The sequence below is a fragment of the Uloborus diversus genome, chromosome 7 (genome assembly GCF_026930045.1).
Source record: "Uloborus diversus isolate 005 chromosome 7, Udiv.v.3.1, whole genome shotgun sequence".
Lineage (NCBI taxonomy): Eukaryota > Metazoa > Arthropoda > Arachnida > Araneae > Uloboridae > Uloborus > Uloborus diversus.
The window spans coordinates 78,888,541-78,915,415 of record NC_072737.1 but is presented as its reverse complement, the minus strand read 5'-3'; the positions used below and the strand labels follow the sequence as shown (position 1 = coordinate 78,915,415).

Below are 26,875 nucleotides of genomic sequence, written 5' to 3'. Positions count from 1 at the left end.
AAAATAGTCTGCCATTTAATCGTATACTGTTGAAGAATTTGAAAACCTGAATTATTTATGGTCCCAATTAGCTTGAATTTTTGAACTGTATCTGAATATTTTTGTGGAACCAAATGAAATTTGGTACACAACTGCACCATATGTGCACTGATGTGGGTTCTATGGTTAAAAAAGATACTTTTCAATCTTGGATGTGAAAAAATGCAAAAGAATTTTTGTAACAAAATTTTATTAAAATATGTTTGAAAGAAGCAATTTGAATTTATAATTAAAATTTTTAATCTTGAACAATTAATGAACATGGCAATATGCTTTTAACACCAATGAAAGCACAGCTCATTTTTTTGAAATATGATATAGTACCCATTTTTTTTTTATTTTGAGATTTTTCATTCATGATGCACTTGAGGATAAAATCCAGGTTGACTTGCCCAATAAAAGGCATCAGCATATATATTCAGCCGCTGGGTCATCTGTAAAAAGAAAATTCTAAAATGTCAATTTGTCAATTTCGTTGGGGGAAAAAAAATTAGTAAACATGAATTGAATTATGTCAACATTTAAAACATAAGTCATTTTTTAGCTATGAAAGACTAAGGTTTTAAATAAATTACTTATAAATTTAAAAAAAAAAAAAAAAACTGCCTTCAAAAAACACCTACGAACTAAAAAAAAAAATAACTGATTACACTTACTATCTTCTACCCCAAACCTAGAAATGAAATTCATTTTACAATTCTAATTCAGAAATTGGCTAAACTAAACACCCAATTATAAAATAAACACTGATTTTAATTACTATAGGATGAATTATTTTAAATACTTAACTATTTATATACAATCTCTTAATTTTTAATAACCATTGAAGTCGGGGCCTCCTACAAACTACTACCTAACGACAACCCACCGAATCCTGAATTAAACTCTAATTTAACTAAAAGAGAAATTAGTCTTTAAAACTAAACCTACTCAACTACGTTAGGTGGTAGTTTATAGGGGGCACCGACTTCAAAAGGTTATTAAAAATTAAGAGATTATATATATAATTAAATAGGTATTTAAAATAATTCATTGTATAGTATTTAAAATCAAGTGTTTATTTTGTAATTCGATGTTTAGTTTAGTTGATTTTTGTACTGGAATTGTAAAATAAATTTTATTTCTATGTTTGGGTAGGAAATAGAATGTAAGTGTAATCAGTTATTTTTTGCTTTTTAGTTCTTAGGCGTTTTTTTTATTTAAAGGTAATTTATTTTTTTCTCTTTAGTGGTGTAAATATAAAATAAGTATGTAGGATAGAGTATGTGGTACATGACGTTGAAGCCTTTCTTACGTGCATCTAGAGTAAGAAAGCGTCTAATACACGAGTCCAAAATTAACTAAGATGAGCACGATAGAGAAAGAAATAGACCACTGCGTCTCGAAAACTTCCAACGACTGTAAAGAAAGGCTTTTTCAAATGCGCAACTATGTACAAAAATAATTGTCTTCATCATTGATTTGGTTTTATCAAAGATTGCTTTCCGAAAACAAATGTAGAAGTTACTAAAAAAACCAACAAATTGCTTTAAGTTTAAATTGTAAGTTGTAAATTTTAAAATTGCAACATTGTAAATGGAAATTTATATTTCATAAGAATACGTATCACACCACTGTCGATAGAGCCGTAATAGATTTAGGAAAAGAGAGCTTTGCAAAATCAAGAGTATACGTAGCTATCAGTAGAGTCAAGATTTGAAAGAATAGATCTGATTTTGAACCCTCTAAACTTTTAACTAAACCTCAAGATGAACGAGCATTAGCAGAGATGCAACAATTGACACATCTCATTTCTGATGAAAAATAGACTGAATTCAGTATTTAGTTAGAACCATTTAAATATTTATGGTTTCCCAAACGACAAATAAATTGTAAGTTGTAAAATTGTAATTTATGTTTTACAACAATACGCATCATGTAACTTGTGATAAAAGTCTCATGTTTCTTCACACAGCCCTATTATAGATGAAGATAAAAAATTCAACAAGAATGATTTGTATGTGTTTCTTTCAGAGAATCCTTCATTCAAAATTTTCATTATGATTATTCTTAGTAATAATGTTCTTTAGTACTTTCTTTAAATACAGGTAAAGAAAGTACATACCTTTGTGTTGTATGGCATTTTTTTTAACAATGGGTTTTATATTTAATCATTTGTGAGGGAATTTACATGAAATTTATTGTTTTTTACCCATAACCTTTATCAAAAGAACAAATAGGGTCAATCAAAGAATTGGAACCTAAGTTAGTTCACCCCCTATCCACTAAAAAAAAAAAATCATAAAAACTGGTTTATTAAGAGAGACGATATACAAAGTTAATGAAGTACAAATCGCTTTAAATGTGAGTATGATATTTGAAGAGTACCTTCAATTTCATCAAAACCGGAGTTGATTACCATTACACCGCCAGGGAAGTACACTGTTTCAAAAAAAAAAAAAACTGTACAGGTATCTTCGAGTATTTATAAAACATTGTACAAAGAAAAAAAACATCGGACGGGTTCAAAACCTCTTCCTTTTTTTGAAGCCTGCTAATTAGTATAACCCTAATTTCAAATTAAACTGGTGGCATCTTGAAATAGTAAATCTAGAATACTGGTCAAATGTCAGAAATCAGACACCAGTTACAATATATTAGTAAAGAATGTAAATTAAATCATCAGGGGAGTTGAATAAACACTACATATATTTAAAAACATATTTTCGAAAAAATTACGCTTTAGTGACAAAATAAAGTTATTTATTAGTAAAAAAGAAAAAAATAAGGTAATTGATTCAACTATTAAAGTAGCAAAATATATTTAATTTATGGCTTTGCTTGGTAGTAATAAATACATCAGTAACACCTATAATTAAAAACTAACAGGAGTGAAAATTAATCATCCATATGCTGCGAGAATTAAATATCGTTCAAGACGAAGGCAAAACCTTAACTGTGAAAATACATCAGACACTTCAAAACCACATGACCTGTGACGTATTCCGCCTGTGATGTAAATTGCAATACGTAGCCAAAACGTGTGAAATTTAAAGTTTCTTGGATTTCTCCAGGACCCCTTATCAGATCAGACCAGATTACCATGGGACCATCTGGGAAGTATACCCTTCCAAACAAAAGAAGAATTTTTCAAATCGGTCCAGTAGTGTTGGAGTAATCAGAAAAACTATATAAAAAAGCCTCAAGACAAAATTACAACCTCTCTTTACGAAGTTGGTTAAAAAGAAAAACCTGTACCTTAAGATGTAAAACATTTTATAACTCATTTAACATTTTAGAAAATATCTAGTTTTATTATACAGGGTCTTCAATTTGCTTTTTCTCAGTATGCTGAAAAAGCTTGTAGCAGCCTCATTAAAGAAAGCTATATTTCATTAAGTACTGTTTTGAAGCACCAAATAATGAGAAATTTTTTTCTCCCTCAAGTTCGATTTTTAAAAAAATGTACCGAAAATATGGAAGTAATTTGAACTTACCCTGAATCCCCATTTATCTTTTGCTTGTCGACATAAATTTAAATCCATTTCAGCAATCAACAAACCATCCTTTAGACGAGACAGGCCCTAAAAAGGTTAAAAAATAAAATAAAATACATACTCTTACATGGATGCTTTAGTTGCCAAATCAAACAAAAAAAAAAAAAAAAATCATTTCTGCTTTAATAGTGCTTAATCAGCGCTTAGCATGTGAATTTTTAAGTTTTAGTTCAGTATATTTCTGACCATGTGGTGGCAGAAAATGTAATACAAGGTCCTATTCACTCTTATGTAAAACACATTCTTCATAACTTTTCTTAACTTTTTGTTTTATGGAGTTAATTGATTTGGCAAGGGAGGCATCCATATATTGCACCCTCTAAATATAGTTATAGCATTACAAAACTGCAGTTTAAGATATTAAAATTTCTTACTAGAGTTCTGCTTCCATCTGGCCCTGCTATGTAACTAGACCCTATAAAAATTGTTATACTTTTTTAAATAACAGCAATCAATGAATATTATTTTCATATCAAAATATAAAAACTATAGTAAACTATATAATGTATAACCAATGCATATATTTTGACAAAGTTCTACAAGGGTCATTCCATGCGAAATGAGCAAATCAGCTGTGGCTGACATGTCACAGATTTCAATGAAAATTTTTATTTAGGTGAACCATACATATCTATGAGGAAATGCAAAGTATGGAAGTTTAAAAACAGTTTGTTGCTTTGTTATAGAAATTAGAAGTTGATGCTTATGCTAAGCCTAAATTTTCAGAGTCCATTGCTACCAGTTTGTGACTCAATAACTCCATACGTTATAAACATACGCTTAAAAAATAAATATTTCCGCATTCTATAAACAATTCTCTATTGAGAAAGAGCAAAGTAGAATTTATTCGGATCTTTTTTTGAATCTGAGATATTAACAAAGATTGAAATTTCGCCAATTTTCTTCAGATTTTAAATCACTCTTCTAGCTCTTTTAATAAAAAAATAACAGTAAAAATGATTCAGATTGAAAAACTATCTATAACTAACTATCTGCTCTAATTTAGTAACTCTTTATGAATTTCTTGATGACGAAATTGTACTTTAAAAAATCAAAAATTTCCTAAAATTTCATTTTCCCCTCTATTTCAGATGTTTTTTTGAAGATGAGGGAATGCTCTAAATTTACTCAATTTTTTTTACGTAACATATTGAAGTGTCTTTTAGATGCTACTAAATTTTAATCATTGGTATCAGCGTATTTTTGTTACTAGAGTAACTTGAACTAAGGTAAAATTTCATTAGTTTCTTCTTTTTATTTTGTAAGTTTAGCAAAACTAACCACTTCTTTCGTGTTTCATTTTCTCAAAAGCATGTTTATGAAGTACAGTCTGAAATGTACATTTTTTAAATTGAAATAAATGTTAGTTTTACTTGCTTTTGCATCATTTAGTCATTTATCTAATTCTTTGAATTCTCGTAATTTCACATAAGGGTCAATCCATACAGGTTCCATACAGTATAAACTACTCATTCATGTTCAAATATTTCTAAGTTATCAAATTAAAATAATTATTTTGAAAATTACAATATGTTTTTTTCAGTATAATTTATTATATAGGGCACAATATACGTAATTTAAGAAGGTGCCATGACGTTTTCACACTTTTTATTTCTGTTTTAGTGTGTGAATTGACTAGCGAAATTGCTTAATTTCAAAGACCTGTATCTTTTTTACAAACCAAATACAAAAAACAATATGTATAACATGTATAGTACTTGAACGGAATATTCAATTGGCCAGGAAATTTTATTTTTAATTCCATCCCTTTTTGGTTTATAAGGGTCTAAAAATGTCATTTTCGTCATTTTTCCGATTTTTGAGGGGCTGTAATCTATAAAGGGTGCACAAACACACAGCAACAGTTACATATTCTTTTTAGCATGGTTCCAGTGATTAGTTTTTGTCGTATTTCATTTTGTGTTTCCATCCCCGACGTGAGTTATTCCCCTTGGAAATGAGTAAAATTTTTACATTTGGCCTTGAACGTTAACCTATTGCCATTATTTTAATTTTTAAGTTACAGCTACGTAACTCAGCATGTAAGACTATCAACTAATGCACTTTAACATCAAAGCGTTAAATTAACTGTCATAAATGTCATTCAAATAGATTTCGGCCAAAATGCAAAGGTCTAAAAGTCCCATTTTTGACTACGAAAATCACTTTTGATGACCTCTAAAAAAATCAAAGGTCCAGTTGAGAGAAAAAATAAAAGTGGTTTTAAACATCTTTCATATGCAGCTTTTGGGAATATGAATTTCAAAAAAAAAAATTAAAAAGGGTCGAGCGCACACATCTGTCGAACCTGTATGGATTGACCCATAAAACAAAAAAAAGCTATTTTTCTGAATTTTATTTTAAGTTTGGAAATCAAAAACCAATTTCGAGTTTCTTCAAGCAAATAGTAGAAACACAGCTCTATATTCTTGTAAAATTTTAAAGTTGTCTGAATTTTCCCTCATTTGAATTTTTGTGTGTATGTGAAGGGGAAAATCATCATTTTACAAAATGTCATTAAGTTTAAAACTAATTTTGAAGCCAAAGGAGTTAAAATACAACTTCTAAAGTAAGGTATTTCTTTTATGATACTTAGCACATTATTGGGTACTAATTTCATCAAAGCTAATGCATTCCTTAAAGATTGAGATTAAAAAATAAAATGCTTAATTGTGAGAACATTGAAATATTTTCAGTTTTTTAAACTCGGTTAAAAGTTAACTATAATAACTTTGAAAATTTTACTGATATCAGATTAATTATCCTACTCCATAGATTGCAACAACATGTAATTTTTATGTTTTCATTAAATAGTTAATAAGATACAAGCCTTCAAAAATGCAACATTAACATTTATGAGAATGCTGTTCAATTTGACCAATTTTCAATCGCGTGTAACTATTCAAATAAAAAATTTTAAGCAAAAATATTTTAGATACTTTTATATAGGCATAAAAGGAACCTGTATACCGAATTTCATAAAAATCTGTTACCATGCGGCCACCACTTTTTTGTGAATTTTGCTCATTTCGTATGGAATGACCCACTACTTAAGTGCTATTTAACGTGAATTTTCAGGGGTTTCAATAAGTTATCTGCATTTTTAATAGAAAGAGATGCAAATATTATTATTATTATTTTTTAAAATCATAGAGTCTTCATATATTTTCTTTATGTAGCCTAAGAAGCCTAAAAAATCCTGATGCATTTAAAATACTGAGATCACAATTCAGCAGCATTCCTGACTTACATATGAATATTTCTAACTTTAAATATTTGTATGCTGGCTAATGGTGTAAAAAATTTGAAATCATAACAAGATACAATGTTTGTAACAGGTAGCACTAAGGCCCCTATTTATACGAGCTGCATCAGCTTAAGATCAGCCATTTTGGATTGGAGCGCATGTTTGAGTGGTTATCTTTTCTGGCAAGTTATCGTGTTTTGTGATTTTTACTGCGAACAATTAAGAGCGGCACATAAATTGTTTATCAAAGAAGATATCACTTTCGGCCGATTTGGAAAACCCAAAATTTTGTTCTGGTAACCCTAGCTAATCAACAATGAAAAATTCAATCCAAAATGGTTTAATTAAGCTGATGCGCCGGCCTGTTTATATTGCAGCTCTAGGTAGCACAGTTTATGGGTGATTCCACAGAATAGGTTAGGACAACACAAAGTGCTGGCCCTGTGGTGCTATGTACTTAAGGACTGCAGCAACTAACAGTTAATTCATTAGTTGCTATCACCTAATTTTAAGTAAATTCATTTAAGCAGTGTGTTTGATTCAAATAACAGGCATTTTTTTAATGTTAAAGCTGGATTTTTATACTGTTTTTGAGGAATTGTTTCATTAAAGTTGCTGATTCAATTATCTGGTGCTCACTGTTATGGCATTTTTAAGTCAACATCCATAACTTTCAGTTAGTGTGTGCATACTTGCACACACATATAAATGCATGTAACAAGATTAGTATTATTTTTTTTTTTGTTAAAAAGAAAAAATAATATGGATTGCATACATTTTCAAATACAGTGAAACCTGTGTAAGTTGACCACTCGCGGTGCAGCACTATGGCGGTCAACTTAGACAGGTGGTCAACTTATAAAGGGCGGTAATATTTTTTTTTTTGTCATTTCTTGCACCATGTATTCATTTTTTGAGGAATTCACCCTTACGCTTTCTGTTCAACTCACTTTCAGTGTTTAACATTATTGAAAGTGAAACAATAATTAAAAATACTATTCAAATAATTTTATTTTTTTCCTTGTTTTTAACTGTATTTGACACTGTAGGTTTAGAAATTCCACATATGCCAACTAATTTTCTCTAGCTTTCTCCATTTTCAATTAGTTTTAATATTTCATACTTTTCATTAATCTCAAGTTCAACTAACTTTCTTTTTGAAGCCTTTTTATGTATAGCACAAAGTGTATCAAGCTCGACTCTCCCAGTTCATAAAGGCAAAATTAAAATGTCCTATCTCTTAATCCCTTGCACCAGAAACATGTAACTTTACTCATTAGCAGCCCAGATCTGTGTACACGCAGTGCGAGGGGCCCGCGTCCTTAAAGGGGCTAACGGCCCCAGAAACTGAAGAAAAAAAAGAAAAAAACTAGCACTAAGACTTATGCACTTTACAAATAGACACTGCTGGCCACTAGAGGGGGGGGGCTACGTATTTTGTTGCAGGGGTGGGGGCCCAAAATAAATAGATCCGGACCAGCTCTTTTTGCACAACTCCTGTGTTGCCACAACATATTGCAACTGAAAGAAAAGATTTTGAACTTTTCTACTGACACCTATTTTCATTGAACAGAGTACAAAAAGCTATCTCAAATAGTACAACAAATGAAAAACAAGTTTGGAGAATAAAGAGCAGCATAAGCTTCATGCTGCTGCTTAGTTAGTAAAATGCCTGTCTGTCATCAAAGCATTAAAAACATTCTTGGAAAGCTATCAAATAATAATAATAATAATAACAATAAATAAATAAGTAAATAAATAATAAAATAAAATAATTTTCTGAAGAAAGTTTAAAAAAATAAACCAAGTGGTCAACTTACAAAGGGTTTTTTACAATACTCCAAACCAAATTTGCGTTACATTAGTGGTCAACATAGACAGGTGGTCAAGATAGAGAGGTGGTCAACTTACAGAGGTTTTCTTTCATTATATGAGATAGGACAAATTCCGTTCCCGACAAAAGTGGTCAACATAGACAGGTGGTCAACTTACAAGGGTGGTCAACTTTACAGGTTTTACTGTATATAATATTTTTTATTTTTTCTAAGAAAATATAACTGTTATTATACACAGTCCAGTCACATTAATGTGACCACCACGTACTTTCCACGTCAAGAGTTAAATAACCAATCACAGAAGACAGGTGGCAACACAGTGCAGTTGAGCGTATATAAAGGGTGTGTGAGGGCTTCGGAAAATATTTCAATCGATAGCGTAATGCAGAAACGAAGCGATTCATCCGACGTCCAAAAGGGCATGATCATTGGCTTTCGGGCCAAGGGTGGAAGCATTTCCGAAACAGCTGAGTTTGTGAACTGTTCGCGTGCCGCCGTGGTAAAAGTGTACCGTGCATGGCAAAATGGGACTGTCCAAACTCAACGACGTGGCAAATGTGGTGCACCACGGGCCATAGATGACAGAGGCGAACAACGGTTGCGGAGATGCGTTCGGGCAGATAGATGGACTACCGTTGAGCAACTGATCACCAAAATGAACCAAGGGGCTACCAAAAGTGTCTCCTAAACTACTATTCAGCGAACATTGCTGCGTCTGGGCCTCCGAAGCAGACACCTGGTTCGTGCACCTATGCCGACTGCTGTTCATCGACGACGAAGGCTAGAATTTGCACACCAGTACAGCAGCTGGACGTCCACTGACTGGCGACAGGTAGCGTTTTCAGATGAATCACGTTTTATGCTTCATCGGACAGATGGACGTTGGCGTATAAGGCGTGAAACCTCTGAAAGGAACCACCCTGCAACCATTGCCGGAACGGACCAAGCTGAAGGCGGGAGCATTATGGTCTGGGGAATGTTTTCCTGGCATTCTCTGGGTTCACTGATCATTTGTGGAAGGCACAATGGATCAATACAAGTACGCATCTGTCCTTGTGGACCATGTCCACCCCTACATGCGCATTGTTTTTCCTCAGGATGATGGCATCTTCCAGCAGGACAATGTGAGGTGCCATACAGCTGCCAGTGTACGTGCGTGGTTCGAAGAGCACCAGGATGAGTTTACCGTCCTCCCCAGGCCAGCAAACTCACCTGACTTAAACCCAATCGAGCATCTGTGGGACCATCTGGATCGAGTTGTTCGCGCCATGGATCCTCAACCACGTAATCTAGCGCAGCTGGCCACGGCATTAGAGTCGGCATGGCTCAACATCCCAGAGAACACCTTCAGGGACCTAAGTGACTCTCTTCCTGCACGTCTCGCAGCAGTCCGCTCTGCTAAAGGTGGTTATTCTGGCTTTTGACAGATGGTCACATTAATGTGACTGGACTGTGTACATACAATTTTAACATGTAAAAAATCGATTTTTCCAGAAAGAATTTTTATTTTTTTGAGCAATCACAAATTGCTTATTGTTCTACTTGACCGTTTTAGGTGACCAAACTTGACTGTTTTAGGCATATGCCAACAAAAAAGAACTACTTTTTAATTTTTTAGAGAGGGTAAGAGTACATAGGGCAGGGGAGAAAGGAGGGAAAAAAAAGGCTCAAAAGGTTTTGCATTTTTGGGTAGCATTTAACATCCAAAGAAAAAAAATATAGGAGTTAGTAAGAAAACATAGAAAATATAAGAGAATATTTGACAAGTTGTGAAATTACAGGAGCCCCAGTGGCGTAGCTAGACCCGACTTTCGGGGGGGGTTACTTCTTTTATATATATATGTATATAATATATATAATATATATATATATATATATATAATATATATATTATATATATATATATATATATATATATATATATATATATATATATATATATATATATATATATATGTGTGTGTGTGTATAATCGCTTGGAATTTTTTCCTTTTCTTCTTTTTTTTTCTTTCTCTTCTCTCTTCTTTTTCTCTTTTTTTTGAGACTAACTTTTCGGGGGGGGTTTTGTCCCCAAAACCCCCCCCTTAGCTACGCCCCTGAGGAGCCCTATGAGAATATAATGGAATCCGAAAGGATTTTGTTGCCTCATTGCATAACTTTTAACTACAAGTACCGATAACATAATCCTTGTTACAGCTAATAAGTACTCTAACAAAATATAAAATACACATTATAGATCAGAAGGAAAGAAATTTCATAACTATTGTCTGAAGGTAAAATAGAAAGAGAAATTTGGAACACTGGTCCCGTTGCAGATTAAGAAAATGATATTAATATAACTTAAAACAAAATGCAGTTAAAATAGCAACAGACATACTGAATTTATTAGTTCTAAGAGTTATAGTTTTAAAATACACATTATCAGCATCTATTTATAAGTTTATGGAAGAAATCTAGGAACACATTTAAGATTGAAACATACCATAAAATCGTCCCAAGTCTTTATGAGCTAAAATAAAATAAACATATTAAAATTATGCAAGTAAATATACAAATTAAAAAAAATGGGCATTCAATTTGAAAATTAGTACCTGGTTTTCCATCTCCAGAAGTAAATTCATGAGCATATGTTTCCTAATTAGTAAAAAAATAATTATAATAAAAACATAACTCATGTAAGTTTGAATTGAACAAAATTTCATACTTAAATGAACTAACCACGTTTGAGACTTATAACTATTATCACCTTAAAATTTGAAAAATAACGAGAAATTATTATAAAGAGCATAACACTATTGCTGCAAGCCTTCCGTTATAACTACTGATGCATGAAGTCCTATTTGTTATTCTAAAGGTGCAATGTTACTTTAATGTTTGTTAGAATGTTCAAGTTGAACCATTAATTCCAATACAACATCTAAAATGAGGTTTAAATCTTTTTTGTAATTCCAAAGACAAAATATTTAGACAAGGTATAAAATATTTACATTGAAGGAAGTTATTTGACAGTGAAAGAAATGCAGAGCGCCACATATATTGAACACTATAAATGAAATTTGTTTTTTAAAAAGCAGAAGGAAACTACAACAGTAAAATAAGAAAACAAACTAGGTTTTCTACAAAATCTCAAATAATGTAGAAGCAAACGATCTCTATTTTAAAGAAACAACTTATTTCTGGTAGGTATTTTCAATGTACATTTTTGTTAAATGTATTATTTTAAAGTTAATGTAATTGGTGGATAATGTTGAAACTTAAACATTAAAAAAATGCAATTCTTTATCTATTTATTTATTCTTTTAGTTTCTTAATCTTTTTTTAAAAATGAAGCAAAGCTTGTAAAAGTTATTCCAGTATTTTTAAATATGACTAAATAAATGCAACATTTAGTACATCTACGGTTTAGCGACCTCATTTTATAGCGATTGATTTTATTTTTACGACGAGGGTTATTGACTATAAAAAAATTATCCAAAAATGATACAGTATATCTCTTCAAGAGATAAAATTTGGTTTTGTAATGCAGTAATCTCATTAGTTAGCAACATTTCATCATGGGTCCAGCAAATTCATAAATTCTTTTCATTTTGTTTATGAAATAATTTCCATCAAACATTTTTCAAATTGGAATGAGTCATGTTCTGAAGAAAATGTACATTTGTCAATAATAATGTATAGAGCAATTTTGGAATGTTATGCAATGAATTTCATATAGGAAATGAATTTTTATAGCGATTCATTTGCACCAAGACACTCAATTACAAATGTTACAAAATGTGTGATGAATTACAAGCATAATACACTTTTCACTCCAGGGTCCCCTGTACCTACGACTATTTGGGGTTTAATCAGAGTTATCGTTTCACTTGGAGTAATTTGTGACCACAAGCATATTTAACGTCCCCAGTCACCATCAATGAAGACAGTGGATCTTTGATCAGCTAGGATCAAACCCGGGACCCTCCGGTCACAAGTCCAATGCCTTACCAATCAGACTACTATGGCCACAAGCATAATACAGTGGAGGGTCAAAAATCCGCACTTGATACTAGGCACATTCTAGTATAAATATTTTGGTGACTCACTCATGGCTTTGAAGGCAAAGGTCAATTGAAAATGTAATTTTTAAAACCTTTTTTGCGTTGTTTGGGCCTGCATATCTCCTAAAGCAATGAGTAACCCTCGGAAATAAATATATGATTAACTACTCACCACAGTATAGTAATAAGAAAAATCTAAAATAGCTTTCATTTCTCTTGACTTTAGTAGTTAAACAGTCTCAAAGTGGATAAGTTTTTAAAAATGGCGAAGTTTTTAGAGGTCAATAACTTTGATTGCAAAGGGTCAACAACTTTGGGACACAGCTATAGTTATAGTCCGAGTTGTGTAGTTTAAAGTCCAAGTTAGAAACCCATGGCAACTAATCAACTTTTTTGGTTACGCGGTCTCAAAGTTGATAATATGAAACAACAAGAATCAAAGTTTTAGGTCAATTACTCTATAACGCCAGAGTCAATAACTTTGAGCAAGAGCTGTAATTATGCTCTACGTGGTGTAGTTTTAGACTCATATCAGAAAACTATGAGATCTAATCATATTAGTTAATTAAACGGTCTCAAAAATGATGATTTCAGTATAAAAGAGTTTTTTTTTCATCCCATTCAGGGATGATCGAGCAGGGACAGTTTAAAAAATTTAGGTCATTTGACGTGCAATCACTCAGATAACATTGTGACAATTCACTTGCTTCTTTGGTTATTTTTGACTTTATTATTAACATAAATCATTGCTATATTTTAGGAAGAGGATTGTAATTGGGTAAGAGATTGAGTTCATAATTACAGCAGAATTTGCATATACACTACTTAGTAATAAACTTTTATAAATAAATTGTTTTATAAATAAACAAATTTATTAAATTTGGCTCAAAAGTAAAAAAAAAAGAAAAAAAAAAAAAAAAGGTTTGTAACAATAGGTTACAACAGGTTAAAAACAATAACAAAAAAAGCAGGTAAAATGTGCATAATGTTTATATCAGAGTGATACCACGTCAACTGACCTGATTTTTAAAACTGTCCCTGCTCGATCATCCCCAAATGGGATGAAATTTTATAGAGGCATAGAGATGTCTTTGAAACTAACCTGATGCTAATTTTCAGCTTCCGAAATCCGAATCTTGTGGATCTAGGATCTCCAAAACATAGTGCTCCAAAATGGCAGATTAGCTTTGTGATAAGAATTGCCATGTTGTGGTCAAAGCTACAGAAAACTTTATTACACTGGAAGCATGAAATTTTGGGAGCTTAAAGTACATTTGGCTGTTGATTCGTTCTAGTATTTATGCGAGTTTGAGCTCATAAGATTTTGAGTAGCACACGTATATAGATTCGTGACAAAACGTTTTTTTAATACTGAAATCATCATTTTTGAGATCGTTTAATTAAGTAATATGATTAGATCTCATAGTTTTCTGATATGACTAAAACTACACCATGTAGAGCATAATTACAGCTCTTGCTCAAAGTTATTGAGTCAGGCGTTATAGAGTAATTGAACTAAAACTTGATTCTTGTAGTTTCAAATTATCAACTTTGAGACCCCGTAATTAAAAAAGTTGATTAATTGCCATGGGTTTCTAACCTGGACCTTAAATGACACCACTCGGACTATAACTACAGCTGTGTCCCAAAGTTGTTAACCCGTCGCGATCAAAGTTATTGACCTCTAAACTTGGCCATTTTTAAAAAATCATCGAATTTGACACTGTTTAACTACTGAAGCCAAGAGAAATGAAAGCTTATATTTTTCTTAGTACTATACTGTGGTGAGTAGTTAATCATATACTTACTTCCGAGGGTTACTCATGTCTTTAGCAGATATGCAAGCCCAAACAAAGCAAAAAAAATTTTAAATGTTGCATTTTCAATTGACCTTTGTCCTCAAAGTCATGAGTTAGTCACCAAAATATTTATACTAGAATGTACCTAGTATCAAGTAGTATCCTTATTTTAAAAAATTGGCTTGGTTCACTCCTTGCTTTTGAAGCAAAGCAATCATATATTCAGCTCTTTTTTTTTCACGACCTTAAACTTTGATCCCTACTCAAGGACAAACAAATCAGTTTTTCAAAAAAAGAAACTTCACTTTTTCTTTTCATAGTACCACTAACACATTCTGAAATTTTTACGAAAATTGAAGACATTAGCTATCAAAAGTGTCCAACTTTTAAAAAAAATGACTCTTAAAAAACTTTTGAATCGAAAAGTAATAATCGCTCTTGGAGTAACTGCCACCGTAAGGAAACAAAAAACCATAAACAGAGCCAGTTTGAAAGCAATTGGTAATTTATTTCCGATACTTAAGTCATTTGTTTGCAAATAAAATGTCCAAAATCATCCACGTTTGGCTTTTACATGCTGAATTCTTTGTATTTTCGGCTTTTTTTTGTGTTTCTTTGATGCCACGCGTCACTCGAAATATTAGCGTTTTGTTGTAAATCTGCAGCAATGTTTTAGCATCTGCTTTCAATATTTCTTATTATTTCTTCAGTAGTACACAACATAAAGTAGATTGAGCAAAAATACAAACTTATTTTTTGGAACAAAAATTTTCTTATTTGATTGCATCGCTTGGCATGTATATTGGTAAAAAAATGTATTATCATCATATGTGAAAACAACTGTTTCAGCAAATAATTGCAATTTGGATTATTATAGACTCAAAAAAAAAAAAAAAGAAGCGCGTTCCAGATGTTGGCAAGTTTGTAACGCTCCACTGTTTAGAAATATCAAAAATGCACAAATAGCAATTAGAGATGCAGAGAAATATTTGGAGTTACAGAACCTCTTTTTCAATGCAAGGAGAGAAAAATCTTAAGGATAAAAATATATCTGACAAAAGTCATGAACCGGAATAGCGAACAGTTTGAAAAGTAAAAGTGGTTGATTAAACAAACCAATGAAAGAAGTAGAAGTTGGAATGAAAGAACAATGGGGATGCAAACCATGTTATTAAGAAAAGATTTCTCATAGTTATAAAGTAAAACAAAAATAACACAAGTGAAAAAAAAAAAAAAAAGCAAGAATCTCATAGGTGGAAGGATAAAATTGGTAATATTTGAAACAAGAAGAAATTATTGCAATAACCGACTACAGAAAAGAAACAATGAATGCAGGAAAATGAAGAATTTTAAAAATTGGTCACTCAACCCTGCAAGCATTTTTTAGATAGTACTCTAAGGATGGGTGACCTGTACCACCACCTAAAATGGCTGATTTCAGGGTGTAGCATATTTTGCAATATCAAAATTAAAAAAAGAAGGGGGTGGGGGTGAGAATCTGTTTGAGTCAAAATATGTGCTGTGCCAGAAATAAGGGTGGTTTATTTCCACTTAGGGGGAAAAACTGAAAAATTTAATATTTCTAGCACAATATAATGTATTCAGAAATTTACAATGGTTACATGTTAATTTTTTTTTTGTTTAGTACCCCACATGAAAATACTAAATTTGAGAATGCAAGCTGTAAGATAGTTTAACTTCCATATACACCTAAGAGCTATTTGCTACTACTAAAACACCAATTTCAAGAAAATTCGTTAATATTTTAGGAGGCATGAATTTTGTCCAATTTTTTTTGCCGCATCCTTGAGTTGTGAAAAACAAAATTACTATACGCATAACAGAAGTTACCTGTTGATATACAGGCGAACAAAATGGCCTTTAAATTTTCTACCTCAGACGAGGCCATGCTGGTACGACTAGTTGTTTTTTGTTTTTTTTAAATATAAAACAAGAGCATGTTAACATTAAGAGTAATAAATTTTATTCTTATAAGAAGTATGACTCATGGGCATAATGTTAGGAATGATTTATACAATCTTCAAGTAATAGCATTGGTCAATTTTTCTTAATTAACAAAGATAGCAAATAATTTGCATAAAATACTGACACATTGAAGTTAATAATCAATATAAAATCAAAGTTGCATTGATTATTAATAACACTGAGTGACAAAATTTTACATTTTTTTCTATAACATCAAGAAAAATAGCTGATTTATGTCAAGTTGGGTCTGCTAAACACATATATGTATAAACTAAATTCTTGTAACACGTACCATTTTAAAGTTACAACATATTCAATTTCCAAAAATGGCTAAAAACTGAAATTTTTAATTTAATCTAAACATGTTTATCTACTTATATTTTGAATCTTGATGCAACTATAGTAATAACATACTTATGCATACATTGTGAGGAGAAATAGCACAAGTTTTATCATTGAGTAAAAAAAGAAACCACATGTTATGAAAGAAAATGATGAAAAATCAACTTTTCCTCTAAAATTAGAAACTAACAGTAATCTCCCAGCACTTTTGTCTTCCACTTTCTTTGATAACGTTCTTCTATATGTTTAATATTTTGATGAAAGTGTTCACCTTGCTCATCACTCACCATTGAAAGATTAGGAGGGAAAAAAAATCAAAATGAGGATGCAAGAAATACGTCTATCTTCAATGACATTCTGCACCCCATCCTTTCAAATCTTTGAAACAAGTTTTATGCTAAAAATTTGGCTTTCGTAGTTTTATTTTGACAGACTAAAAATCCTCGTGCTACCTCTTTCAGGGACAACCAAGCCACTAATTCTTTTCAGGTGAGATTTTTCATCAAGGTCGTCATTCTTCATAAGCCTTCTTATTTGTTGGCCAACAAAAAGCCTTTCTTTAAATTAGCATCGCTCAATTCGGAAAAAAATACTTTTCAAATTGAAAAAAAAATTCGTCAAACCGAGTTTTATATGTAAAGGTGGAAGAATCACTTTCTTGCGGGATAAGAGGTAAACTATAAAAATTAATTGTTGCCACTTCAGAAACTTACAGCAATTCTAATTGAAATAAAATACTATATTAAGCAATATAACATTTGCAGAAGATATTTTCCACAATATATACTAATAAGCTGTTTTATAATTCTAATCATTGAAATATATATGAAACTAAATTCTTTTTATCACATTATAAGTGAGGGAGCATGAAATTGTTAAAGTGGCTATAACTAAGAAGCGTGACGTGTTAGACACCCATATCATTTGGAAATTTTGGTTACAAATAAATAAGTAACTCAAATCACATGATAGTATTCATGTTAGAAAAATCGTGTCACACAAAATAAACAAGTGATGCACCAAGTACATAAATATATTAAGATTAATTACTAAAATAATCAATTATTCAACGTATTGAAGCACAAAACATGCAAATTATTGCAGACACGTGTTTTGGTGTTACAAGGAACACCTTTTTCAATGCAAAGAAGTGTGAGCTTCTGGAAGAAAAGTCATCCGAGAAAAGCCAAAAAAAATAAGCCGAGAAAATTCTCGGATGACTTTTCATCCAGAAGCTCACACTTCTTTGCATTGAAAAAGGTGTTCCTTGTAACACCGAAACACGTGTCTGCAATAATTTGCATGTTTTGTGCTTCAATACGTTGGATAATTGATTATTTTAATTTTCAGCACAAAGGTAATTATTCATTATTCATTAATTACTTACTATTCCAACTCGATTGATTGCACAGGTGAAGTAGTTATTAGCAATGGCAGCACATCTAGCTTCAATAGGCCACAAAGGTTCGCTTCAGGTGACATGAAAAAAAAAAAAAAACATTTGATGTGATGTAAAACTATTGATTTTTGCAAGGCTAATTTAATAAAAAGTAATAAATTTAAGAAGTTATTCACTAAAAATAAATGTATAATATGATTTAACAGGGTTCCACCAACCATTATTGTATGCTTTGTACAACACTCACAAATAAAAAAAACTGCATGTGCACCATTTAAAAGAATACAAAATATTTTTCGACAAAAATAATTGGCAGTGCATTTAATACATAAAATACAGTAAAACCTGGCTACAACAATACTGTTGGGACAAAAAAAAATTGTAATAGATGGTTCATGCTGACATTTTGCTGAGGCCAAAAAAAATATTGTTATAGACAGGTTATTGTTATAGACCAGTGGTTCCCAACCTTTTTTGGCCCATCGCCCCTTTCGGAAGTTAAATTACACCTATCGCCCCCCACGTTCTTCCCTTAAAAACACAAATTAGATGGCGCTGATTTTAGTGAAGATTAATGTTACTGAAAGCCTAATTTTAGTTAAAGCTTCAAAAAGTGCATGATAAAGCAATAATTAGCTTTAAAACTGAATTTTTTATTCTTAACCCCTCCCCCTCTCCCCCCCCCCCCCAAAAAAAAGAAAAGAAAAAAGATAAAACGTAATTTGAAGTGCTTTAATTAGCCAACGTCATTTACATACTTAGCAAAAAATAAGAATATTACATTTTTCAGTAAAATGCCTTTTTTTTAACTGAAATCCGAAAAAATTGAAAATTTTAACTGTTAAAATTAGTTCTTTTTTACCTTTTTAATGGCTGCCTTGTGCTTGATGGAACTCCGTTAAAGCTTTGATGTCTGGCTTTATATTAGTGAGATTTAATCTGAGGTCCCCTTTGAGGCAGATGTCCAATCTATTTCTTTGCTCCGTGAGAAGCTGCACTACAGAGCTAAATCGTCTTTCAACTAAATATGTTGAGGGGAATGAGATGAGGAGCTGTTCAACTTTTTTCCAAAGTTGTGGGTAAGTACTCATAAGCTTCACCCAGGCAAGTTCGTAACCGTATTGCTTGAAAGTAATTTTTGATTCACAATCAAATTTCAAATCCATAAACTCTGTCTGCAAAGAGTTTTCCAGTTCATCCAAATCTTCAAAACTAAATGAGTCTAAAATCCAGTCAGGAATTTGTAAGTTGATCAAATCTGCAAACCTTGATTCCATGTTCTCTATTAACTGATCCAGGTGATCAATAAAAATTAAAATTTTTTCTTCAGGAAGCTCATCATCCACGATTAAACTTTTTTTTAGAATCGGAAACAGCAAGAATTCTTTATAGCCAAAAGTTTGCCTTGTGGATTTCGAATTTGGCAATGAATGCTGAAATTATGCTTTTGGCCTTGACGAGGTTCATCTTGTTTCCTTGAAACTTAATGTTGACTTCGTTCATTTTTTCAAAAATATCTGTGAGATACGCAAGTTCCAATTTGCGCTGTTTCAAATTCTCACTTAAAGCAGGATCATGCAAATTGAGAAACTCAGCTACAGAGTCGAATAATTCAAAGAAACGGCGCAAAAAGTTTCCTTTGGAAAGCCATCTCACAGACGTATGTAAAAGCAAGCGTTTTCGAATTTTTCATCATTTTCATGGCAAAGCTCTCGAAACAGGCGATCATTGAGAGAATTAGCTTTGATCTTGTTAATACCAGTAATGACTAATTGCAAGGTTTCATGTAAAACACCACGCAATTTTTTTGCAGCCAAGTGTCGACGATGAATGACACAATGGATCGTAATCACTTCTGGCACTTCTTTTTTAAGGTGTGCAAGAAACCCAATGACGACACGCCATGGCAGGAGCACCATCTGCTGCGCAAGCACTTACATTTGTCAATGGAATTTCTTTTTCTTCAAAATAATCCTTCACCACTTTAAAAATCAACGATCCTTTTGCATCAGTAATCAAAGTTCTGGCGAACAACATTTCCTCAGTTATCTCTTTCAGCTCGTTAATAAACCTCACGTAAGCTAATAAAATAGCTCTGTTATCTGTCACAGTTGATTCATCAATCTGTAGTGCAAATTTACTTTGTTTGAAAACATTTATGAGTTTGCACTCAACTTCAGCAGCCATTTCATCTATTCTCCGGGAAACTATGTTGTTACTCGAGGGGAGACATTGACTTATCTTTTTACTGGAGCCCTCACCAAGCAAAATTTCAACTTTTTTTTGGCAGCCAGTAGAATAAGAGATTCGCCAATCGTATGAGGCTTACCACATTCTGCTATCAAAAGAGACACTTCGTAAGAAGCAAGAAGCCCTTTGTCAAGATCTGTTGCTTGTCTTCTAAGTAATTCACCCACCTTTGGCCATTTATCCTCTTTTGTTTTGAGGTCTTGAAAATAATTAAGAGGTTTATTTACTTTGTCACCATGTATTCTTGGCTAATGCTCTTTCATTCGTGAGGGCTTCATCACTTCATTGCTAGAAAATGTTTTATCGCACAAAAGACAGAGCGGAAACTGTACATTTTGCGGTGACGTGACAAAACCAAATTTTAAATACTCTTCTGAATACTGCCGGCCCTATTTTTGAATTCATATCGAACTTCCACACTACGAAACATGCACAATTAAACAGAAATTCACTAAATTAAATCAAACAATAGAAACTACGTAAGGAGGTTTATGCGCTGATTGCAAGATTCTGAATGACAACTGATAAATAAATGCAAAAATCTATTCCTACACATATCTATCCACTTTTCGGCGTTAAATATATGCTGGCGCCAACGGTCAGACAGTGCTTACAAGATTTTTTTTTGTTCCTCGTGAAAACGGCAATAAAATAAAAGATATTATTTTTCGCTTTTGGGATTTTTTTTTTATCCGAACAGATTTGATTGAACTGTAAATCATACATGCCTTATTTTCTGGGAACGACTTTCTTTGATTTGATGTGCCATATGCTTGGTTCGGTATTACACAACACAGGTATTCTGAAAGATATTTCTGAATTGTGTACCGATTTTTTTTAATAAATATAGTTTTTGAAAGGTCAAGAATTTCCCATTGCCAGGTATCCGAATACCGGTCGCCCCCCTATCGCCCCCCAGAAATTTATCGCCCCCTAGAAGAGTTTGATCGCCCCAATGGGGGCGATCGCCCCCAGGTTGGGAATCACTGTTATAGACAGTATTGTTATAAACAGATTTCACTGTATAAAGCCTTCTACTTCTTTTCTTTTTTTAATCAAGTTAAGAATCACTTTTTTTCCCAGCTTTTCTATTTGGTATAGCATTTTTTGCTCTCCAATGCCACAGCAAAATTTGAACTAAAACATAATAAATGATAGAAGGGATCAAGCAAACATGTCATTAAAATAGTAATACAATAACCCCTCGTTATATTGTGCTTGTCGGGGGACAACAAAAAAGTGTGATATATCCAAAAATGCTACTAACCAAGGACATAAAAAGTAAGAATTTAATTGACATAGAAAGTAAGTACACGTGCCTCTACAAAATATTAGTTTGCTATCATATTAAGACGATTTTTCTTAATAAAATCAAAAGGAAACTAGTTTATCAATTGAGGCAGTCAGAAGCATAGGGACGTAACTGGCAAAATTAAAAATTTAAAGATAACCAGTACAAATTTTAGATGAACCTCTCCATTGTCTTGTGGCAAGAGATAGTACTAGTAGATCTGGTAGGTGCTGCTATACAGCATGATTTAGAAAAACTTGTTTCTCTATAATTTTTTAAAAATTTGTTATGTGGTGGAGTATGAGTCCAAAGTTTCAGCTTAAACTGTAACAAACTAAGTATGGAAAATATGCCAGTTTTGTTCATGACTCAAACAAAGAAAATATTTTTTCTGAGAAATATTTTGAAAAAATATATATATATATATATATATATATATAAATAAATAAATAAATACATAAATAAATAAATAAATAAATATATATATATATATATATATATATATATATATATATATATATATATATATATATATATATTTATTTATTTATTTATGTATTTATTTATTTATTTATATATATATATATATATATATATATATATATATATATATATATATACTGTGAAGTCAAATGGGAAGCAATATGTTTAAAATGTGTATTAAAAATTTTTTGAGAGCAAAGGAAAAGCGCGATGTAACCAAATCAGCGATAATAACGAATCACAATGTGACGAGGGATTATTGTATTGTTTTGTATGGAAATATACCTTGAAACATATGTTAGACACTTAGTATCAAAATCAGTTCATTCCAATTTTTTAAAATTTTATTAGAAGAGAAAAAACATCTCACACTATGGCCATCATTTTCTCAAAAGATTTCTTATTTTTTTAAAAATAATATCTGGTGTAAAATTCATTTTTGTTTTATTTTTGAAATTAGCAGTTTTGTCTAATGATTTACAGATGAAAACAATTTATATTAAGCTCGTTTAAAAGAAGTTAAGTTTTTTTTAAAATTTCTATTCAAATTCCCATTACAGCCATGTGGTACCTCAGTTTTATAATAAACATTAGCCTGTACAATCAAAACTATGAATTGATAAATCAACTTATTGTAATAAAGCTGTTGGAGACATTACCCATTTGATTTCACAATAGGCATATGGTAGAAGCATGGATTTTGCTGGCTTTGAAATAAAATGAGTTTTTGCCCTTTGGCAGGGGTTTAATTGAGAGGAATTCTTTCCAAATTGCTTTGTAAAGTGACAGTATTGACAAAAAAGCCTTCAAATTATGAAAAAAAAAGCTTATTAAGTAAAAAATAGATTGAGCTGATTTTGATACTAAACAAATCATAAAATAATTACAACTAATTCTCAATGCAATGTAATATTTGAGTTGTCCAATAAAGATTACTTTTACGACAATAAAATCTTTACAGCAGAAAATAATGCATGTGAAAATTTTAAAAATGTAAACAGCATGATAAGCTTAACTAACATTTTAATGTAACAAGGTACAAAGAAAACCAGGTCCTTAAATTTTTATGTAAGAAGAATAGAGGCTAGTAAGCCTCTGCATATTTCAAATTAGTGAAGTATGAAACTAGTGTATATGTAGGAAGAATAGAGGCTAGTAAGCCTATGCATATTTCAAATTAGTGAAGTATGAAATTAAGACCTAAAATTCAGAATGACAATTTAATTTTAAATTCAAAAATATTTGAATAACTGAACATACAACTTGTATAATAAATATTTTAGGTGCAGCTATTAGCTGTAAAAGCAAAACAAATTAAAACAAGAAAATACAATGCAAGAAAAAACTTAATCTCTTGGTTGGTTGGATATGACTGTCTATATAAGCAAGATATTGTTATTTAAAAGCATCATAAATTTACCTTAAATCCCCCACAGTAGCTGAAGGGTTAAAAACAATTTCAGCACCATTTATGCCATAAACCATCCAATTTTGTGGATGATGTCTGCCATAACAAATGTTTACGGCTATTTTGCCTGTAAAAAATAGCAATTTTGATTTTTATAGCTTGTGATAAATAAAAACTATCAATATTTTAAAACATAAAGCAACCCCCTAAGAGAAAATAATAATGTACCAAGAGAAAAATGATAGGAATCACAGGAATTTCAATTTATATTCATGTGAGCAATAATAATAATAATGTGTATACTAGGGTGGATCGAAAAAAATGAAATTTCGAATCTTAATTTGGAATACCCACCAAAAGCTGTGCATGTGAGAACAATACACATGTAAAATATTATCAAGTTTGAACAACTCCTCGAGGGTCCTACCAAGGCTTGAATTTCCTCAAAAATAAGAAAAAAGATCAATTTTCCAAAATTTTTATGAAAATAATAAGGTTAAAAATTTTTGTTCTAATACCATTAAATAGTTTCCTTTCAACACGCTTTTCATGTATCTCCAAAATTATTTACATTCTTTGCAGTATTAGGTTCGCACACAAGTTCGTAAAATTTCGTGAAATTTCCAAAAACCGACTTTTTTCAAGCCTTTTTACACATTGCAATATTTTTCTTTTAAAGCCCTTTTTTTTGCAATGACTGTGCAGAATGCAGTTTTAAATGGAAATGAAATCATACTTTATTATACTAACAGCCCAGCACCTACGACAAGGAGCGTAATTTCTTCAAAGTGGACCAGTGGTAAATTGTCGCACCTGTCTAGCAATTTACCCATTGTTCCTGCAAAAATTCACATGGACCAGCAGTTTCACCATCAAGTAATGTGAACAGATGACGCAAAGGCTGCTCGTATGCAGTTCGCAGATTAACCATGGGACAGGATGTCCAATTTTATTCGCTATGGCCGCAATTGCACCGTTCTTTTTTCTGGTATATTCGTTGCGGTGCCATCACAGTCAAAAGCTAAAAGATCCTTAAGGCTTAAAGAAATTTTCAGTTCAAAAATCACATTGCTGTCGCGACATGTTTTCCTGTTCCAGAGGTTGGCGTCACATGACTTAAATAAAGAGAATTGGAATTTTCAACCATGGATTCCTCGTTTATGGTTCTTGGTGTGTATCTGTCTCCAACCATTTCTTTTTGTCATAGTTTTGTCTTTTCGGCTATCGAAAAATGTACTTTTTAAAACCTTTCACTTCTAGGTTGCAGGTCTTGAAGAGAAGCACGTACTTCGTTTGTGACACCTGTGACACTTCTGTCGCTGTCTTCCAATTTAATTCCAATCAACGACTTTAGAGCGACAATTATTTAACACAGAACCAAAATCCTGTAATGTTTCTGAAGCAACTGCTGCAGCACCTCGCACATCTGTCAGAAAGGTCGTACTGGTAGCACACTATTGATAGTGTTCGCTGAGAAAGTCTCATTTGCTCCACTTGGGAAGTGACATCAACACCAAAAAATGTTGATGGCTCTGTTGGCAGGAGTATAGCCGTTGCAAATTTTTCTTCTTCTGGAATTGAAACAAAACTTTTGCTGTTCCTCATCAATGTTATTACAGCATCTCGTTACATAAGTGAAAATCAAAAAAAAAATATTGTTCCTGTCATTCAACGAAATGCCTATTTTTGCCACCCGGAAAATATTCTTTTAACAGTGATCACTGATGAACAAACTACATTAGAGAATTTTCTTTGCGAAGATTTTGAAGGCCAGACAAGTGGCTTCTGTTCATGAAGAAATAAGAGAATTCTATTATTCAAGTATTAACTTTAATGCATCAGACTACTCTGATGTTATCAACCGGCAAGAATGTGCAATAACTGCCCCCCTACCTCCTCTCCTATTTTAGCTGGCATATCTAATGAAAATCTTCAATAATAGGTTGAAAACACCAACGCAAATTTTGCGTTTGTTTAGTTCTGTCACTCAGGTGGTGGAAGGCTGTGCTAATGTGGTGACAGAAGCTTCTTTGTGATTAGTCAATCGGCAAGAGATGGCTTCATAAGAGCAAAAATCAAATCTCTAAGTATCATGTCACAGTTTGAATCAAAAAATGATTTCAAAGAGGTTTCATGAATGGATGTGACGAACTATTTTCTGTGGCTTTAACTAACTGATACTTTTCAAGTCCCTCATTTTGTGAAACATTGATGCTTATATGTCAGAGCGACTGTGTGTGAGTAAATATACATTCTTTTAACCAATGCACTTCTCTCTATGTTTTTTAGTTAATACAACTAAATCATTTTGATAGTTTACATCTAATGTAAAATGAGTAATAAATTTATACTTAATACACTTGGGTTGGCAGATGGAAAAGGTAGAATGGAACTCGAAATGAAAAATTTGCTTTTAGTGGATGCTGGACTGTTAATGTAATAAAGTTTAACTTCACTTTCGTTTAAAACTGCATTCCGTGCAGGCGTTTTAAAAAAGAAAATTGGACTTTAAAAGAAGAAATATTGCAATGTGCAAAAAAGCTTAAAAAAAGTCAGTTTTTGGTTAATTTGGCAAAACTTAACGGCTTATGTGCGAACTTAATGGTGCAAAGACTGTAAATAATTGTGAAGATACATGAAAAGAGTGTTCAAAGGAAGCATTTTAACCGTATTATAACAAAAATTTTAAACACTAGTATTTTCATAAAAATGTTGGAAAATTGAACTTTTTTTCTATTTTTGGAGAAATTCAAGCCTTGGTAGGACCCTTAAAGAGTTGTTCAAACTTAATATTTCACAAGTGTGTTGTACTTACACATGCACAGCTTTTGGCAGGTATTCCAAATTAAGATTCGAAATTTCGTTTTTTTCGATCCACCCTAGTGTATATACATACACTTATTTGTTTATACAAAGCTATGCAGCTCATTGATTTAATAAACAAGGGGTGCCCATTGCTCCCAAGACTGATGGGACACCACCTCATATACCACAGAGTACCATCCAAGAAGCAAAATACACATTCCCTTTATGGATGTAAATACAGTAGACCCTTATTTTATGCGGGTTTATTTTACGTGGTTTAAGCTTTGACATATTTATTTTATTTTACGCCGATGCAAAATTACAAGCCAATAAAATGTTCCAAACTCCTGAGATTGCAGATAACACATAATAAACTGTATTATGGCATGCTAGCAAGTGAGCTTGGGCCATGGGC

General features: G+C 32.0%; 1 protein-coding gene across 1 annotated transcript in view; it reads right to left on the bottom strand.

The window, feature by feature from the left end:
* Window positions 1-218: 218 nt before the first annotated feature.
* The window catches only part of LOC129226571 (beta-ureidopropionase-like), a 45,091-nt gene continuing 18,434 nt past the window's right edge, over window positions 219-26,875 (bottom strand). The window contains exons 6-12 of the mRNA XM_054861188.1: window positions 23,668-23,782; window positions 18,212-18,293; window positions 11,249-11,291; window positions 11,140-11,166; window positions 3,950-3,990; window positions 3,516-3,602; window positions 219-473 (exon numbers count right to left, since the gene is read on the bottom strand). Of these exons, the coding sequence (XP_054717163.1) occupies window positions 390-473; window positions 3,516-3,602; window positions 3,950-3,990; window positions 11,140-11,166; window positions 11,249-11,291; window positions 18,212-18,293; window positions 23,668-23,782 (479 nt within the window). The 3' untranslated portion in view covers window positions 219-389. The remainder of the gene's footprint in view (window positions 474-3,515; window positions 3,603-3,949; window positions 3,991-11,139; window positions 11,167-11,248; window positions 11,292-18,211; window positions 18,294-23,667; window positions 23,783-26,875) is intronic.